The sequence below is a fragment of the Xenopus laevis genome, chromosome 3S, assembly GCF_017654675.1.
Source record: "Xenopus laevis strain J_2021 chromosome 3S, Xenopus_laevis_v10.1, whole genome shotgun sequence".
NCBI classification, from domain to species: Eukaryota; Metazoa; Chordata; class Amphibia; order Anura; family Pipidae; genus Xenopus; species Xenopus laevis.
The window spans coordinates 77,293,977-77,314,871 of NC_054376.1; the positions used below are offsets into that span (position 1 = coordinate 77,293,977).

A 20,895-nucleotide genomic window follows, 5' to 3' on the forward strand; every position below is an offset into this window, starting at 1 on the left:
AGATTTTTCTGCTGGATGCAGCAGTAAACCCAATTTGGGTATTTCTAATCAGAGGTTCGTCTGTTAAGATGGAAAGTGGTAACAAACAGAAAGGGCATTTTTGAATGTCATTTCATGTCAGCAGCAAATACCCTGTGATTGTCACCCAGGAGACTGTGCACACCCACCGCTATCCATGGCCTGATGCAGCCAATTCAGACATGAGACAAGAACATTATCAGTATGGTGAATGTGCACATTATAACCTGCCACAGATAAATATGTTACACTTATACATATTCATTTTATTTAAGTCTTCTTATACAATGTTTAGCATTAGGTCATATTAACAAATGGGCTCTCTCAATATACACTCCCTATAACCGATGCCTTGAAAATGCTGCAGAGTCTATCTCTGCCCATATACTAAGATGGTTACCTTAGCATTTATGAAACTATTCACTTGCTTCTTAATACCATCAGTGAAATTCTCAAACACAGGATCCAGGATGTAAGTGAAAGAAAGTTCATTGGCCTGCAGAGGTAACTCAAGTCCATCCATTTTAATCACAATTATAACCCCAGATTTCAAGTAATTTTCTGGCACTTGTGGAGATGAAAATATAATCATAGAGTCATTGGCTTTTTCAAGGACGTCTTCCTGTGCAATCTGAAACACAATAAATTTGGTTATAGGAGATAACCATTTATTTCTTTAGTTTAACAGGAAAAAATGTAAGCTATCCCATGCATGGTCCTTGGGAGGCAGGTGATTAGTTTCCTAGTGCATAGAGGATTCCCTGCATACTAGATTCCTGCAAACAAAACAGTCACAGCAAAGGGAGGGAGTTGTATAATGGTGAGCAAGTTATCTACATCACACGGACCAAACATGGAGTAGCTTGTGTTTCCCTATTTAGCTCATGAAATAATAAAAACTATTTTTTTTAGATTAAAAACAATAGAAAATATGTTCAAGTGTTTCATAATCTCGGCTACTATGCATAAACCCAGGAGGGTGTCTAGTTTTGTTCTTCACTTTTAAAAGAACAAAGGCAGAACTGCTCAATGCCGGATTACTGCTCTTTTCTGCAGCAAAAGTGAGTGGCTTTAGCAAAGCACCATTTCAGAGAAATGTAAGCCTAAATATGGAATGGCTTGCCTGTTAGCCATATGTTATGTATTCAGCCACTTGCGATATTCTATTCTGTGTGCAGCGCCAATCCGGGGGCTGCAGCCCAGATATAGCCCTCCCTCTCCCCGTTTACAAATCAGCATCGGAGCAGGTCAAAAGAGGGCAGCATCGCTAGTGCATGGAGCGCAATTGCAAATGAAATAAGCAAAGACCATAAACAGAAATATATTAACAGCAACTTCAAGTGAAAATTTGATTTTCAGAAAATGTCTTTCTAGGGTGTACTGAAATTCTAGGATAACTCAAAATAAATAAAGAAGAGTGCTAAAACAGAAGGAAGTCAGAAGAGATGTGAGTTGCATGCATAGACAAAACTGAAATCTTACTGTTTTGGATTCTTCATCTGTAACTATAGGACTGTCTTCTCCCTGCAGTTTTGCAAGAATTCTGAAATTCTGCACAAGGTTAAATCCTGACCCTGAAATTGTGATACGTCTCCCACCGCTGAAAGGTTAGAAAAACAATTTGTACATTTAAAATATAAGATATATTATGCATCAGCTTGTAGTTGCTTTTCATACACACTGAAAATTGGTTATCTGTGGGAGCATATCTTTCCCTCTAAAAGTAGCATCGGATTTGCAAAGAAGGTCATCTAGGCTGGTTGCCTCTTGCGCCTCCCTACACCGACGTGCAAGCGTGTGTGCCTCCTACCAAAAGCTTACATTGAAAACTCATCGCTCGGTCAGCAGCTCCCGATGTAACTCTGCTCTGGGTGTCTTGTAGGAAGCCAGAAATATAGATGCAGCTGGGCGGCATGCCGCCCCTACAAATGTGCCCCCTAGGCACGGGCCTTTGTGGCCTTACCACAAATTCGGCCCTGTTTAAAAGACAAAAAGTGATTTGTTGTACTACAAATATGTTTAACCATAAGGGCAATGGCACAGGGGGCAAACCCCCAAACTGTCCTATTGTTAATACATTCATTGTGCATATATGTATTTATGGTGTTGTATGCTGGTGCCCTAATTAAGTTGCATATTGTACATGTTGTTTACGTTGTAAAATGTTTTTTTTCCACAAAAGTTTGCTAAAATTGTGGGGAATGAGAAAAAAACAAATGTATGCTGGGAAAAGAAAACGTCAGGCTGAAAAATGCATATTATCATGCGTGTGTGGTTTAATTGGTATATTTAGGCTCTACTGTACATTTTAAAAAAAGTAACGCAAAAACACCATGTGTGACCTTGCCTTTAAAATCGCACTTGACTCATTTTTCTGGCAAGATTACGGTTACAATCATCTTTCCTAGTGCTTCCTTATGATTCCTACCGGAACTAATGGAAAACAATTTTGAAAGATTTGACCATGTTTAAGAAAAACATCTACAATTGTCCAATGTGCCACTGCCCATACAGAAACCTGGTTGGAGTGAAAGATAAAAATCTAGATAAAAGTCACTGGGCCTTAAGCTGGCCATGGACGCAAAGATACAATCATACTTAATGAAGATTCATACGATCGGATCGTATGTGGAGTGTCCCAACATTTTTCATACCATAGCAATTGGTTGGTTAGTCGATTGGACAGGTCAGAAACATTATCAGGTAATGATTATATCATTGCATGTATTGCCTATCTGACAATATCCATGAGTGACTGTCACTGCTATTTCTGGGATATAACATTTGTATCATTGTGGTCTGTCACTTAATGGCCAGAACATTGTCTGGTTTGTTATTTTGAATGGTTAATGATAGATTGTCAGACTGAAACGAAGAAGCGTTCGTTGCACAAAGAATAACATCTTCACATCTATCTATGGGCAGCTTTACTCCACTGCTTACCTGTACCAATGCTAATGTACCAATTCAATGTACCCAAAGTAGCCAGTAATTAGTTGTCAGTAATCTACACCAGGGTTGTATTTATATATAGGCAACCAAGAGCCCATGCCTAATAGCCCAATGTTTCATTGACCACTTGTCCTAAGCATTATTTACACCTGTACTTATTTGGAGGGCACAAAATTAGCAGATATTCAGAATGCATACCAATTGCCAAACACTATTAAGTCTTAAATTTAGATACAAATAATATTTTCCTCACCTGGCAAAGCTTCTGTCTGGAGTAAAATGAGCAATTGATGGATTTTCTTTGTATATAAAGTGACCAGCATTTATTCTTGTATCGCTGCCATAAAACAGCATTACTGCAACCTCTCCTGTTTTGGAAGCCATTCCTGTATCACAAACAATTTCTTCACCAAAAGATTTGCTTTAAAAAAATAAAAAAAAAATATATATATTTATAGTTTAGATAAACAACACAAACAAAATTAACAGCAAATCAACATAATGCATGTTGCATGGAACGGAAAATCAGTAAGCTTGTTGCAAACATGTAAAACTGGTGCCTTGTTTGCCATTTCTCCCGCTATGCAGCCCTCTAACACTTCCAAAGCACAGGTAAGAGATCTGTAATCCTGAATGCTCAGGACGTGGGGTTTTTTGGATAACAGATCTTTCCATAATTTGGATCTTCATAACTTAAAGGGATACTGTCATGGGAAAAAAAATTTTTTTCTCCAAATGAATCAGTTATTAGTGCTGCTCCAGCAGAATTCTGCACTGAAATCCATTTCTCAAAAGAGCAAACAGAATTTTTTATATTCAATTTTGAAATCTGACATGGGGTTAGACATTTTGTCAATTTCCCAGCTGCCCCATGTCATGTGACTTGTACTCTGATAAATTTCAATCACTCTTTACTGCTGTACTGCAAGTTGGAGTGATATCACCCCCTCCCTTCCCCCCCCCAGCAGCATAACAACAGAACAATGGGAAGGTAACCAGATAGCAGCTCCCTAACACAAGATAACAGCTGCCTGGTAGATCTAAGAACAACACTCAATAGTAAAAACCCATGTCCCACTGGGACACATTCAGTTACATTGAGAAGGAAAAACAGCAGCCTGCCAGAAAGCATTTCTCTCCTGAAGTGCAGGCACAAGTCACATGACATGGGGCAGCTGGGAAATTGACAAAATGTCTAGCCCCATGTCAGATTTCAAAATTGAATATAAAAAAATCTGTTTGCTCTTTTGAGAAATGGATTTCAGTGCAGAATTCTGCTGGAGCAGCACTATTAACTGATTCATTTTGAAAATTTTTTTTTCCCCATGACAGTATCCCTTTAAGCATACTAGTAAATCATTGAAAAATGAAATAAACAGGCTGGTTTTGCTTCCAATGAGGATTAATTATATCTTAGTTTGGATCAAGTACAAGTTACCGTTTTATTATTACAGAGAAAAAGGAAATCATTTTAAAAAATTTGCATAAAATGCAGTCTATGGGAGACAGGCATTCCATAATTCGGTGCTTTCCGGATAACAGATCCGATGTACCAAGTAATGTTGTCAACAGTGAACCTTTTGTATACCACCTAATAGGAGGTGATTTATGTCCGTTTTTTGGTTGCATTATTATCTATTAATAACCCAGGTGAAAATATAGAGATGTGTGCAAAATAACATTAATAAGTGAAGTCTTCCAAAATGTAAAACTATTTTTGAACGAATGTTTGAAAGGTTTGCTAGCTGATAAACTCTTTAAACGACTCACACCTCAGAATAAAATCTCTACGTTTTTGCTGTATGCAATCATAAAAGCAGAAATATTGGACAAAAAAAATATAGATTTAAATCACTGGTAGCACAGCAGTCTTTTGCAGCAGGTCCATGTTTGTAAACAGGTAAATACAAATGTCTTAAATTTTGATTTATCATGACAGGCTCAAACATCAGGCAGGTTGCCATAAGGTGAACAGATTTGCCTGCCCAAACTGTATGTTATTAAAAGCAGCACCATAGACCAAAACAATTGTGTGATCTGACCAAAAACTCAACCTGTGGACTATCAAGATTTCATTCTGATTGGATGATATTGTTGATAAGCTAATGAAACAAATAATTGCACTGAAAATGAACATACTGACCACTATGCAGAAGTGTGGCCTGTGCAATTGTACGTTGACTGCGATATCTTTTGGCACCAATTGCCTTTTTTTGCTGAATACCACAATCATCGGTTGAGAGACCAACATGGTGATTGCAACTGATGATTGCAAAGTTCAGCTCTTAATGAACACATTTTACAAGATAGAAAAGACTTGCAGGCAAATTCCTCTGATCCCATCTTTATTCTGCAACATGTTTTTTTTTTTAATGATCGCAAGACTCCTATTTTGTTATTAATAAACAATGATGATGAAAAAGCAAAAACTGATGCAAGTATATTCCAGTTTAAGGAAAACTATTTTAGACACGGTTTCACAGTCATATACAGCAATGTAGCCACAAAGCATGAAGGGCTATCTATGTTCAGGTTGCGACTTAAAAGGCTGTTAGGTTAATATGCCTACAACAGTTTCGGTATCTAAGTCTGGCTTGCTGATGAGGCCGTTTTCCATAAGCACTTATTAGGACACAATGTGGTCCTTGCCCAATTGGATTTTCCAATTTTCCTGTTATTATTATTATTAGATTATGTGAATCAGCATCCAATTGAAAAGCCCTCATACTTGGGCCAATAAGCTGCAGACTGTATAAAAGGACCCCGTATGGAGGGGCTGATTAGGCAGCTATTATCCGCTTTGGCATGTAAACCTTAAGTGTGTACCTTTGGATTCACAACAGCACATGTAACTATGACCGAACAACAACATATTTGTGCATATATAAATACATACACTGCACAAGGTATGCCATCAAGTGTCACTCTGACATCTTCCATGGATCCTGTTTCTAGCTTTTGGCCCTGAATTGTCAGGCGGGTACCACCAGCCATTATGCCTTCAATGGGATGTAGAGACTCTGGGTTTGGAGTCTACATTTGGAGAGAAAAAAAAATGCTGTTAACAATACCAATAACAAGTTTTGCCAATATATAATTGCTACTATGTTTTTAAAGATTTGCATGGCAATATGCAAACAAAAATGACACATATACTCTGGATTTGCTGCTAAAATCCATCATAAACCATTCTTCTAACTAAGTTATATGCTGTAAGATCTGCCCAATATACCACACATAACCACATATTCCACAAAACCAGACTTTAATAACTGGCAATACTATCAGGGAAACTTGAAGTCAATAAAAGCATACATGAATCAAATGCTAATATTGTCTAAGTATCAGCTCACGTGTGATCAGCTTTACTTTTCTGCTGACTCTGATAACGGTACTGTACAGTGAATTTAGGTTTAGCGTAGGATAACTAGGGTGAATATAAACTGAATAGGAATTAAAGGGAAGTGTGCATCTGTTAAGTCTACTTAAAGGGAGCCTGTTGGGCAACTATATTTTCATTAACTAAAAGTGCAGGCTAATAGAGCCCACACTACAGTTGGGGTAATAGTAGGATTTTTGTTTTTTTAATTGCCCTTTATTGAAATAAATTGTAATTGTAAGCAGGTATCCAATATACTGTACATTCATTAAAGATTCCAAATGGTTTTAAAAGTTTTTTGTAAATGTAATTTTATCAGAAAGCTATGAGCTTACCGGAGAAAGCTACATGTGCTTATCCCTTTCTGGATTTTTTTTTCCGCATTAGTTTAAACATATTTTAGACAGTTATAATCTTCTGAAATGCAAATAAGTTTATGTGCTTGCTTACTTAAAGGAGAACTAAACCCCCAAGAGGTACAAGAGACCCCCTTAACTACCCTCCTTCGGCCCCTCTCATCTCTCCCTCAACCCAGTCTTATTATGTAAAAAAGTGCCCTGTTTAAAAAACCTGAGCTAAAAATGCAGAGCAGCTCAGCAGGAGTTTCCAGATGTCATCTTCTGTCCATTATGATACTCTTGGAGGCCCATGGAGGGAAGAGATGAGGGGGCCAATGGAGGGAAGTGGAAGGGGACTTTGTACCTAGGGGGGTTTAGTTCTCCTTTAAGGTGCATAAAGGAAACAGCCAAAGCAAGGGAGTAGCATGTCATGTTACAGCCCACTTATTTAGAAAGCATTACAATTAATATGCATTAACACAATTGCACTAATAAAATAAAACTCACTATTATGAATCTAGTATCTCCAGGCCCAGATTTGTGAAAAGGCCACATAGGACCGGGCCTAGGGCGGCAGAATTCTAGGAGGATGGCTACACTGGGAAGTCACAGGAGATATCCCCAGTACTCTGAACCCGATGTACGGGACGGGGGCGATAGAAGTACGAACAAACAAAGGCTAAAGCTGCTATGTATTTCTAAGCAGAAGAGAAATGGGTTAACTAATTTCTCTTTCCTCAGAGAAATATTTTAGTTTGTAAAGAGGTTTTTGAGTGTCTAAAAAAAGATTAAAAAGAATTCATACGAGAAAGAGAGAAAAAAAGAGAAAAATTGAATAACCCCCCCCCCCCTCAAAGGGCAGATGTCAGCTTTTTGATCGGCAACAACCACCATCTGAAGCTGACCGCATCCTTTGACACAAAGGAGGCATACAGCTCAAACTGAAAGACAACGCTGCAGCAAATGTTAGAATCAGACTTCAGCTCACACACTCATTTGCATTGCCTCTGGTTATGAAAGAAGCAAGTGCAAGTCATCAAAAGTGATATGTTGCAATCCCATATCCTTCCTCTGCATCTTTATCATTTCCCCAGCATTGTCAAAAGATAGCAAAAAAATGTATCACTGTTTAAAATAGTTAGGAAAGATTTCCAGAATTAGAATATGAGCTTCTCTTTCCAGCTCTGCTTTTAGGGCTAGTCCACACGAGGAGATTTTGTCACCTGGCGACTAATCGCCTCGTCTTTTGAGCGACTATCTCCCCGAACTCACTGAGGCAACTTCGGGCGACTATAGAAAACGCATCGCCGCGTGTGTATTAGCGACTTTTCATTGTAGCCTATGGGGAAAAACGCTGAGGCAGTCCGGGGAGATAGTCACTCAAAAGACGAGGCGATTAGTCGCCAGGCGACAAAATCTCCCCGAATCTCCTCGTGTGGCCTAACCCTTACGTGTGCTCTAAGGATTAATAAAGGTATACATCTTCCACTTGCATTGTTTACTCACAGACATTGTTCAAAACGACTGATGATTTAGTTTAAACATTTGCTCACCTGGTACTTAAAAATCTGGCTTGAACTTCCCGTCTTGTCTTTGATCTGTATTTTAACTTCGCCTGAAATAGCTCCATTCACACGTCCAACTTCACAAACAACACTATTAAGAGAAGAATCTGTTCAGTAAATACCCCCGTACTGCTTTACAATGGTGTACATGTAATTGGAATACATTTGATCTTTCTAAAGGTGGCCATACATGCAGAGATCCACTCACTCGTCGAGGTCACCAAAAGAGTGTATCTCTCCCAAATACACCCACCTTGAGGTTGGAGATATCGGACTGATCTGATCATAAGCCCTAGGGCCCAACAATTGGATCATAATGCTAAAAATACAGGTGGTCGCATCAAGGACCACATCCACAAACCGATACGGTGCTTGATCGGATTGGTTTTTCAAACCTGGCCAATGGACATCTGGGCGATTTTAAGCCAGATTTCAATTGAGGAAGCCCATCAGAGGGCTCCATATACTGGTCAATATGCTGCTGATTTATATTGACCCGTGTATGGCCAGCTTAAAGGATATTTAAAGCCTACATTTTCCTACCATGTTGGGCACATCTCCCTCACCCAAATGGCATTATTTGTACTGCAAAGCGCCATTACTTTTCCCTAAATAGGTCTCAGCCTCATTAAATCTCCTTGACTGCAATTACCCTTAAATATTGCCGACTGTTCCAAAATGTGATGTATTATCTTGTAGAATCTTCTGATTTCCCAATTGTCTTAATTATTTTCCCAATAGTCTTAATTATTAATTAAACTGGAGTGCACATCTGGCTGTATTTGCCCTAAATATCAAGCAACAGGAACTTAAAAACAAAAAAGTGTGGATCTCCACAAGTCTTGTTCCATATTGGGAACAATTTCTAAAACGTTGATAGCCCCACAAGCACCTGTACAAACATTTACATGCAAATAATCTTGGGACCACAGATCATTCAAGAAGAAGGCTCAAATTAACTAGGGATGCACCGAATCCTCTATTTTGGATTCGGCTGAACCCCCAAATCCTTTGTGAAAGATTCGGCCGAATACCGAACCGAACCCTAATTTGCATATGCAAATTAGGGATTGGAAAGGGAAAACATTTTTTACTTCCTTGTTTTGTGACAAAAAGTCACGCAATTTCCCTCTCCGCCCCTAATTTGAATATGCAAATTAGGATTCGGTTCGGCCGGGCAGAAGGATTCGGCCGAATCCGAATCCTGCTGAAAAGGGCCGAATCCCAAACCAAATCCTGGATTTGGTGTATCCCTAAAATTAACTCACAGGGATACACAAACATTGCTCAGAAAGGTTTAACTAAAGCCATGGACAATAACAAAGTAACTGGTAAAGGAGAAGGGGGCATTAGGTAAAGTGTCAACAATCACTTTTAGTAGAGTCCTTCGTAACCATGGCCTAAAAAGATGCCACGCAAGGAAGCCACCCCTACTACTAGCCTGCAATAAAAGAAGCCTAAAGGTGGCCATAGACGCAAAGATTTGCTCGTTTGGCGACAACGAGCAGATCTTTCCCCAATATGCCATTAACGAGCATGGCTATACCGGGGGTAATCTGAATGTTCGGCCGTATGGCCGAACGATCCAATTACGATGCACAATGGGCTCCGGCGGGATCGGTCGGGTCAAAATCAAACCTGTCCAATCGACCAAACGACCGATCTCCACCGGACAAAAGATGTTGGCACTCTCCACACACGATCCGAAAATCGTATGAATCCTCGATTCGTACGACAGATCTGTGCGTTTTTGGTCAGCTTAAGTGAATTTGGCAGGTCACCAGGATAACAACTGAGCCTTTTAAAAGGAGGGTTTATTAGACTTATGAGTTACTAGTCCACAAGTACCTTCAGGTGTTAAAGAGATACCGATACCAGAAATTAAACCTTTTTTTTACATCTATCATAATATTGTCTTTGCTTGCTATCTATAATTTTGCCATAAAAGTATTTGCAGATGCTTTTACATTACTCATCTGATCCCCCATATGGGGGCTGCCATATTTTAGCTTCAGCAGTCTGTTAACATTAGAAACTCTAACTGACATGTTGTGAAAGGACAGTCAGGTTGGCAAAACAGTCAAGTTTAGGAACTTCAAGTAACAATCACACCATATTATTAGTCTCTACACAGGTGATAAAGAATGCTGAAGTATTCTATTTAGTGCACTGAATGAGAAGTTTTCTGATAACTTAATCTTCGGTCCTTATGAGTGTCAGATTTAACAAAACAAAAATAGAAATGTTTATCATAATGATCATTGCTAGGTACGGAGGAAGAAGGGTGAGGCCAGAGATTAAAACTTGGTCACAATTTTGTCTTCAAGCATGTGAATGATCCAAAGCATACTTTCAAAGTTGTAACAAAATATTTTAAATAAAACAAAGCATAGATCTCATATATATAGCATATGTCTGAACCAGGAGGCCAAAAACTGTGACAGATTCAAACCAGCTCTGTAAAGAGTAATGTGAAAAAAAAAAACCCAGCAACACATTATGAGAAGCTTGTGGAAGGCTATTCTAAAGGGCATATTTATTAACACTGGAGACAAACATCAGGGACTTTAAATTGTAATCACCATTAATGCTTATAACATGCCAACAACATTAACTATGATGAATAAATAAATCCTCAGAAAAGAAGCATATTTATCAACTTTATATTTTATCAACTGATAAATACCATCTTTTTTATCCATTCATGTGATTTTTAGAAGCATGAATTTTTCTGTGGTGAGTTCTATTTTCACACCTCTTCACAAATCTCTCCCTACGTGTTAAGGCAGCAAGAAATACCAATTCTAAAAAAACTGTGTTCCAGGTTTCTGAAAAATGGCATATGCACATTTCTTTTTTAAAACGCAGGTCAGGTCCTGTTTCATATAGACAAATTGTTTTTCTCAAACTAAATATATATTTGTATATACAGTATAACCATAAACTAAAGACTAAAAGGCAAAAATGTAATATTTTCTAGCAAGAATTCAGTTTTGCATGTATGTTGCTCATTAAGCTATGTTACGAATGTATGTTGCTAATTAAAATTGTGGACAGACAAGTGAGAGACTGCAATCTTCCACTCAATTTTAAGGGTGTTAATAATTAGTTTACTAGGACAGAGTCTCACACCAAAAAAAAAAAAAAAAAAAGTGTTAAATGATGTCTTTGGAATTCATTAAAATACCGCAAACCATTTGTATTTTTTTTATTCCAGCCTAATAAAAGGCAACATCCACCTCTGGTAAACATGACCAAATAAATAGAATGACAGCTAATACAGGAATTTGCTACTGATTTCTCCATTACAATTGATTTAAATATAAATGCATTTTAACTCACCTTGTGGAGACAGAGTAGAATTCTTCAAGAAATGTACATGGGGTGTTTGCCACTGTTATTTTTTCAACATCAGTAGCTTTTATTCCTAAATTTGATCCTTTTATGGTCAGACGAATTCCCCCGTTTAAAGGCGCTGCTTTTGGCACAAACTACAAACAAAATGGAGTGCATTAGGAGGCACAGTGGGAGACATATTAAATAAAGTTTTGTTTACATTTCATTCAGTGGATTTTTGAAGGGCATGTCCATCCAAACCCCAAACTTTTTTATATATTATGCAAAAAAAAAAAAAATAGAAACAAAAGACAAAACAGTGCTTGGGTGGACATCCTAGCATATAGATGACAAAATACAACAAGAAAATGCCACCTTAATAGCCTTTAACAACATGAAGGTAATGTTAGTTGTAAAGAGTGATTGTGTCTTCCGCCCCTCTACTTTGTGACTAATGCTGTACAGCATTGGTCCCCAACCTTTTTTTACCTCCGAGCCACATTCAAATGTAAAAAGAGTTGGGGAGCAACACAAACATGAAAAAGTCCCTTGGGGTGCCAAATAAGTGCTGTGATTGGCTATTTGGTAGCCCCTATGTTGACAGGCAGCCAACAAGGGGCTCTACTTGGCACTATACTTAGTTTTTATGCAATTAAAACTTGCTTTCAAGCTTGAAATTCAAAAATAAGCACCTGCTTTTAGGACCCTGAGAGCAACATCCAAGGGGTTGGAGAGCAACATGTTGCTCGCGAGCTACTGGTTGGGGACCACTGCTGTACAGTCTTTCCTAATATTAGTGCACAAAAAAATGTATTCCCACAGAACAGCTCTTATTTAATTTGGTATTGTGTATTCATTAATTACTTTTAATCATAACATTGCGTATTAAAGTGAAGCATATTCATATTTCATAATTTAATATAATTAGGTTAGAATTTTCCATAGGACTGGGGTGGTAGATCCCGATGGGGTGGCATCAAAGTTCGGGACTTCTCTTAATAAGTAAAAAGGGGGAGTAGGATCTGTATATCAACTGTGAGGGGAACATGAATAAAGATCTATGTTAGGTAAGTCAGTTGCATAGCACTGCATACATAAGAACCACTCTATAAATAAAAAAATACGTACATATAGGTTTCATTGCCACCTATGTCAGCATATTAACAACAAACCCAACAAGAAAAAATATAATTAGATTAGTAGATAAAACGTCTTTTGTAATAAAAGCCACACACAAAAAAACACAATTTTCTACCAACTAAAGATGCTCATAAACGGCAGCCTGTGACACATGTCTAACTTATTAATGCAAACAAATTAAAGGGAAATGTGAATAGAGGAAGTTATTAATTCATAACTTGTACATATCAATAATTGATATATGAACCAAATTATAAATCTGGGATCCCCAGCATTTCCATCACTTTGCAGTTGTTATAATTCAAATGCTCAAATCGGTAGTGTAACTAAAGGTTGCTGCTCCTTCCATAAATCATTTTAAGGCCTGTCATCTATAAACATATACTTAAACAATTTCTTGTTTGTTGCTTCTTGGTGCCACAGTGGTCACAAAGTCTGCTTTCTCTGTAGTTATGTCCCTCCTCCTCTATACAGATACAGGAGCACAGACTTAGCTATTATGCCACAAAATAAAGACATTGGTGGGCTAACTAAGGATGATGGGACCTGTAGTTCAATGACCACTTGTGAGACACATGGTGCTTTTCACTGTATAATCTAAGATCATGTCAAATCTAAAATAAATGAGGCAATCTCAGCCAAAGACAAAGAACACACATTTCAAGACATATAATGTTCCTTTCATCTACAGCTCTATTGATCTGCAAAAAAAACTTGCTATCATTAATCATACAAATACCACACAGTTTGAAAATGACTTTGCTGGCAAAAGTGCAGCATACTGTCTTGAGATAAGAAAAACATGTCAGAGCACAAATCCTCAGGGACGAGCTTATAAATTGCCTGAGCACAGATCTATTGAGGTACAGTGAAAGTGGCTGTGAAGTCCTTCAACCTGTACTTTGCCACTATTGTACCGCAGTGCTATTGATTGGTTTCAGATTAAAAAAAGAAAAGAAAAAACTAAATGAATAATGAATGCTGCTTTTATATTAAAGTCAAGGCAGATAGAAGAACAAATCTTAATTATTTAGGAAAAAATCACACAGAAGCTATCCTTCCTACGTATAATCTCCTACTGGCAGTCTGACTTCATCTCACGCTGACTGCATGACAACAAACCCCCTCTGTGAATACATATGGACAACTTCCATTGCTGACCAGTGCTCACCATTAGGCGGAACATACTTAAAATACCATTGGCAAGTAAAAGACAGGTAGGGAGAATACTTAATGATGAGGGAGAATTATTGCGTTATACAGTCTTTTAGAAAACAAGTTCCAAATCGAAGGACTATGTAACCATACACACCATGGACATGCAACCTGCTCTTCATTGAAGAGGCTTGGCTGACTATTAGCCAAAGCCAAAGGATTGTGAAATTGCTACTCATGGGGCCCAAAAATACTGACGTAATTCTCTTTTGTGACATCACAAGAAAATGTAATTCAATTTAGAAAAATATTAATATATATATATATATATATATATATATATATATATATATATATATATATATATACTTACAGTGGTACATGACAGTCCCCGTTGAGAAAGTCTGGTAGTGTTCCTCCATCAAGGAGAGGATACGTAAACATTTAACTACTGTATAGAAAGTATACTTAGTCTATAGTTGTTTATATATTGGGGCCAATTTAACAATGCTTAAGCCTTCTGGGTTGAGCATTAAGGTACATTAAAAAAGAAGCCATACAAGAATTTTAGGAACTCATACCTGATTTTAGTACCTGAACATTGAGCATTGGTACATAGGCCCTATATAAACAGAACACAATTACCATGCATTATCCAAACTGGACTGGATATGACTTGTGTTTTGGTATGTTATTAAAAACCAATTTATCAGTATTCTCTAAACCAAATTAAACCAACTTCTTTGGCCTACACAATACAGTAGGGATGCCCTTTAAAAGATTATCCATGCCCTGGGACAGTTATCATACTGGCTTCAATTGATGGGTCACATACAGTCATTGAGTATAAAGTTAGAGAGCCCTGCTGTAGGATATTTTACGGTCTGATTTAAAGGATGGGTGCAGCAAATGTAGCTGCAAGCAATTTGCTTCTGCATCAACAGAACACCTTTAGCTATAAGAAAATTCAAGTGTTTTGAAAAAGTACTGAATATGCAAATTCTGACTTGTTTGTGGTTCTTACATCAGTTATTTCAGGATCTGGGCACTCTGTAGTAGGTAGGTCCACACACATATCCTTGTATACACATTTGTCATTACACCAGACACAATTGTATATGGAATCAGCAGCAAGGCACAGGCTGCAGTCACTTCTGCCATACATGCAGTTGTATAGATTAACTAAAAAACAAAGCAAAAGGCACAGTAATTTATATATATATATATATATCACGTTAATAAAAAAGTCTAAGAAGAAAAAGCAGGTATTTATGAAGTCTAATATCTAGCAGTTTGAACATGTTAACTTTCATTAACAAACTATGTAATACAAACTTACTATCTAATAAGATGTTCTGAAAATATTATTAGTTTGTATTGCCTGACACTTTTTCATCTTACCATTTAATTTACTGTCAATCTTTTTTTCATTCAATTTAATGTAAATACCCAGAGGAACCGTCTCTTTATCTTCCGCAGGGAACTGGAAACAAAAAAAAAAAATCATGTTAATAAATGTACACAGCCGATCACGGAAAGCTTACATAACCATGCGTTAAAACGTGGTGGCGCATAGGTAGCGTTTAAGGTTGTGGAGAGTGAGCAAACTAAAAGAAAGAAAAAAAGCAGTAGTGAAAAACCATACTTATCGAGTTCCCATAATGTGCCAGTTTCTAACAGTTCAAAGAAGGGCCATTTAGGGAATATATTAAGGACATGCACTACTAGTCCACTAAATTCCCCTGAACAAAATCTTTTGGTAAGAGGCAAAGCCAAGAGGCTGTCTAAACATTTTTAGAGCTGAAATGAAGGAATGCCCAGCCTGAAAGAGAGGGACTTGGCAGCCTTGCAAAGGCACTTTTTATGCACAATAGAGCAAAACAGGATAGGCATTCATTAAAATAATGAGCATTAACTGCATATGAAATAGGAAGAAAAAATAAGTGCACATCCTTCCCCTGGCACAGTTTGGAAACATTCTTAATGAATTCTAAAACGAGATCAGAATATTATTCCTTAAAGGGAGAGTATGCATCTTATTTCACCATAAGCTCAAAAAATAAGGCTTGAGCTAAATATACTTTTTGCCTATGGTTTTATTTAAGAAACATCTATGGTTTCTGTTATTTCTGGCACTTAACCTTTATGTCCCTTCCTGAACCCTGATAAAGGAAGGACTGATAAAACAAATTACTAACCCACTGAACGGAGTTGAACAAATTTCCCTGTTAATAAAAGGACAGTAGGGGGCCCAACTTAATAAAAAAAATGGCAAATTTCTAATTTTTCCACCGTTAATGTTCAGTATGTTACACATACAGAACACCCATGAGGCATTAAAAATATGCTATGTACTCCACTGTATTGTATTAGATTTAAGTTTTATTGCTAAGTAGGGTTAGCCCTTGCTTATGAGTTTTTTTTTATAGGATCATGTTGTTTAGGATCATAGTTTTAATATAGTTTTTTTCCTAAAAATAAATATATGTGGAGTATGTGGGGAGACTGATACTTAATGAATAGTTAATGCTCAAGTGTGGACAGAGTACAAAGCTGGTAATGCAAGGCAAGATCTGCGCCAAGTGCTTGAAAAAAAAAACTAGCCTGACCTACTGTTTAAGCCAGTCAGACAATATTTGGCTCACATATGTGGCCTGAGCAAACTGCTTCTAGGTGAAGGAACATGGAGAAAAAGAAAAGGTGGAAAAGTTGACATTAAGAGAAAAAGCTTCTTACTGCATAGGCGAAAATGTTCATGAAAGAGTCTAAACAGATGTTTTCTGTAATAATTTGGAGGAGAGGAGAACAGAGTATGTACGGTATATAGACGTTTTGTTAATGGGTGTGATGAAGACCCTGAGAGGTGGGAAGGCAAATTCAGTTGAAAGGATCATGGGTGTTTATAACAGAGTTTTGTGCATGAGGTGCTGTTCATTATAACTGGGTTACAGAAAGGAAAATGTAGTAGGTGGTAGTGGGGCGAGAATCTAAGGTACAGAAAAGGTACAGAAAAGATGTAAAAACAGAGTGGAGATATACAGTATGTGTGTACTGTGAATGAGTGGATAAAGCAGTGGATACAAATAGCGGTGGAAGCAATGCAGATCTTTAAAATTATTTTAATGTTTACTTTTGTACTCTTTCTTCTTTATGTGAGTCACCATGTGGCATGGCAACACTGAATGGTTGTGTGAGTGAAGATTTGTACTAAGTGTGTCAGTGTGAATCTTGTAAATGTATGATTCTACTGCTTTTGTGCATACTACTATAGAGGAGAAGAAAATCTACCAAGGCAGTTTATTTCCAATAGATTAGCCACAATAGTGCAACCTAGAAAGCTATATTTAATCAGTAGAAAGCTTTACCATAAGTGAGTAAACAGTTCTAGAAGTTCTCTCTTTAGGATAGCAGCTGCCGTATTAGCTTAGTGTGTCCTACTCCTACTGTAGTCTCTGGGCTAAGCTTACAGACAGGAGGGGAGAAGGTATGGGGAGAGAAAAGCAAACTAAGAGGCTTTCTAATGAAACAGGATAAGTATGTGGTCTGCAACAGACCATGTTGACCATGCCCCTGCCCCAACTGACAAGCAAATGTCTGATGTTCTGATTAACCAGATTATGATTGTCAAATTAAGCCATATCAATGGATCAAAGGATACTGTCAAAAGTTTCATTGTTTTGTTTTTAAACTATACCACTATACACTGGGTGCTTCACAATTCATTCTTCAATTTCATATTTTATTCCCAAACCAATAAATGTATTTTTAGTTTAATAATTGTATGTAGGCAGCCATATTGGTTGATGAATGATCTTGTGCATTTAAAAACAGCACGTAAGACACAATGCAAGTCCTTTTGGCATCTATTATCGTACTTATTCAGTCCTCAGGTAACCTGTTTCTTACAAGGATAGAAAGGAGTTAAGCCTGGTATGCCAGGATCCATTGCCTTTCTCTACACACATGAAGAGGAATCTGCGCAGTTCAGGACTTGGTGTCATATATACAAAATGACTGAAAGAGTAGACCTTAGAAATATTTTTTGCAAGACACAAACCTGCATCACAGCTTATAATATACTATGCATAAATCACATATACTTAGCTGTAATACCTCTGGGATATAAATGGAGAAAGATTCCTCTTTTTTTATCACAAAGGTTTTGAAATTTAGTTCATCGTTGCCTGCACTGAAATCTTCATCCTGCATAGCATAAAAGAAAAATGAACATTTGGATGAAATGCACACACTTTAGCCAGACTGTAAATTCTCTTTTCTAATAACATATTCTGAAACAGTGAAATCCAGGTCACATTTAAGTACTTGTCAGAATTAAGCTCAAATCTTATTATAACCATGTGCCATGTAAAAAAACAAAAAACGGCTTCAAAAATTGCTTACATTTTTAAGTGTGACTTCCACTGAAAGAAATGTAAAATAAAGGCGGCGAATCTAGTTTCACATGGCGTAAAATTACACAGCTTTCTACAACGTTTTTTTCGGCAAATTTCATTTTACACAGCATAATAAATATGCCTCTAAAATGGTCAAACAGGGACCAAATTGCTGCTGTAGGTGCATCTACAAATGTTTCTTCTAACAAATAAGATGGCAGGCTGCATGCAGGGGGCATCTCCTGGTATCCCAGGGAGATTGGTAGTATAGAGAGATTTATTGGCTTCTCCTCAAGTTAAAGTTTTCAGTTCTCGGATTTGGCTTGTCATTCCTGTGCACCCCAACCTGCCCCATAGCAGAAGCAGTTTGTTTATACTGTAGCAGAGAAAAGAATGAAAATGGTTTATTTTATGCTACAAAAATGACATACCTTATAGTGATCAAGATTTTTCCCATTAAATGTTATGGTACTTTTATGTTTCATTGGAATTAATGATGGATTGGGTTCAAAGAACTGTGGACAATTTTCTTCCTAAAAAACAATAAAAAAACTAATAAAAAAAGCTTTATGAATACTGGCATTAGCTATGCAGATTTCAAAGCGGTATCAACCCCTGCCAAGGAAAAAAATAATAGATGTCAAAAAAACATATATCCTGCAAAGCCAAATTAAAAATATATTTAAACAGAGTCATTGTCACAGAACGGTTTAGTTAAAATTCTGGCTCTGCTATCCCGCCCCACCGATAGCAACAGAAAGTATTTCTCAAATGTATAAACAAGCCTTCCTTGTAACTTTTCTGTCTTTCAAAATGTGAGTTTAACAACCATTCTGATTACAATCAAGTGAACCACTATGCTATGTGCAATGCAATCCACGTTCCTTGATTACACAGGCATATGGAGAATTCAGTGTCACTTAAGTAGATCATAAATTAGGATTTCCTTCTTTTTCATCACGTAGAACTGTATGGCCCCACACATTTTTACTGTTTTTTCATCACTTACACAAAGACAGATACTAACAATTTTCCTGTAGAATTGTGTATAGGCTAATATTTTAATGTTTAGAATGTTAAGCATATCTTTCTGAACAGGCTCAAATATAGCGAGGAAATTGTCCCTGCTATGAACAACTCTATTTCAAGGGCACTTATTATAGTCAAGTTATTTCCCCCACTCTCTGGTTGGAGGGAAACAATATTATTTTGGAGTCATTTTCAGACAAGGGTTAATATTCTGAAGTCTCACTACAGCTCTGTTTGTTACTTGTTTACATGCTCCTGATAAAGGTCCCTGTATCGGACTGAAATGTTGAGTATAGTATTCTACATGTATTTTCTCTTTAAATAAATATTTTTTGCTATTTTTCAAGTCCTGAAAGTGCAACAGCTTTGTTTATACATTATACTTATCCACTTAATTGATAATCAGTTAGCTTGTCCCACCATCATGATTATTGATATGGTATATGTTAGGTAGATACAAGTAATTAGGAATTGTGCATTACCATATTAGGCTCAATAACATCATTTCGCTGAGAGGAGTCCTCACACCTGTGATTATTTACATCCCACTGGCAATTCCACCTGCTAGTTACACAGGATGTACATCTACAAATACAAGGGACACTTTTTATTAGCATGTTTCAACAATCTGAGGTTTTTAGGCAAAGAAGATTTTAATTGAAACTACTTACGGCAAATTCTCTGAAAGGTTAATTGCTTCTTTACAGCTATAGAATGGATAAGAATAATTTGCAAAAAACACATCACCAGTCTTCTGAAAGCGTAGGCTGATTGTAATATTAACATTATCTACAAGAAAAACAAACAAAAAAAGACTATAGTAAAAATGATTAGTAAACAGAACATTCAAGTTTGAGGGGCAAAGGAAAGTAAGCACAGTCAACTGAAGCTCTTTAACAGCTGCAGAGTTTAAAGTATATTATTATAAGTAAATGTTTTAGAAGTTGCATTTATTATTTTTCAATTTTATGCCAACATATTAAAAGCATTAGTCTGCAATGCCAATATTTATATCTTGAATACTGAATCTATTTACCTTTGCCTTTTTCTGGGGGTGGAATTAGTCTTGGGGGTTGACAAGAGATTGTCCCATCTAGCTGCAACTCAGCATTACTTTTCTCTCCTCCAAAGTCACACATAAGTTTATCATCATCTAGTAAATCTATTGATGGTTCCACAGTTAATGTAACCTGTAACAAATCACAATAATGGCTCCATTACGTTAGATTGCTAGCCAAAACGCTAATCTATCAAAAAGCACAAGTATATTTTCTTATGTGACATGCAAGTGCAGACCAAATTTCTACACAGACAAGAAAAAATGAGAAAGTGGCACTTATTGCTAAAAAGCAGTATATGAATCACAAACTGAATTTCTTACCTTGCCCACTGACATGACACTCATATTCATTGGGGTCGCACTCTTGACTTGCATACATATTCCAGAGGGACTAAATAACCAGTGGTTGTTATCATTGTTCCTTAAGCAATCAACTTTCCTTGTACATCTGATAAAGATCAAAAAAGTAACAAGTTTTACTGTTAAAATGGAAACTTTTAAGACTAAGAAATACTGCAACTGAACTGTT

General features: G+C 37.0%; 1 protein-coding gene across 14 annotated transcripts in view; it reads right to left on the reverse strand.

The window, feature by feature from the left end:
- Nucleotides 1–20,895, reverse strand: part of plxnb2.S (plexin B2 S homeolog) — a 106,984-nt gene that overhangs the window by 20,876 nt on the left and 65,213 nt on the right. For all 14 annotated transcript variants that reach the window (XM_041588522.1, XM_041588521.1, XM_041588524.1 and 11 more), the window contains 14 exons: nucleotides 20,688–20,814; nucleotides 20,343–20,496; nucleotides 19,978–20,095; nucleotides 19,789–19,891; nucleotides 18,709–18,810; nucleotides 17,997–18,086; nucleotides 15,285–15,366; nucleotides 14,908–15,065; nucleotides 11,595–11,743; nucleotides 8,241–8,343; nucleotides 5,867–6,003; nucleotides 3,224–3,391; nucleotides 1,501–1,618; nucleotides 419–649 (listed from right to left, as the gene is read on the reverse strand). In XM_041588522.1, the coding sequence (XP_041444456.1) occupies nucleotides 419–649; nucleotides 1,501–1,618; nucleotides 3,224–3,391; nucleotides 5,867–6,003; nucleotides 8,241–8,343; nucleotides 11,595–11,743; nucleotides 14,908–15,065; nucleotides 15,285–15,366; nucleotides 17,997–18,086; nucleotides 18,709–18,810; nucleotides 19,789–19,891; nucleotides 19,978–20,095; nucleotides 20,343–20,496; nucleotides 20,688–20,814 (1,840 nt within the window). The remainder of the gene's footprint in view (nucleotides 1–418; nucleotides 650–1,500; nucleotides 1,619–3,223; nucleotides 3,392–5,866; nucleotides 6,004–8,240; nucleotides 8,344–11,594; nucleotides 11,744–14,907; nucleotides 15,066–15,284; nucleotides 15,367–17,996; nucleotides 18,087–18,708; nucleotides 18,811–19,788; nucleotides 19,892–19,977; nucleotides 20,096–20,342; nucleotides 20,497–20,687; nucleotides 20,815–20,895) is intronic.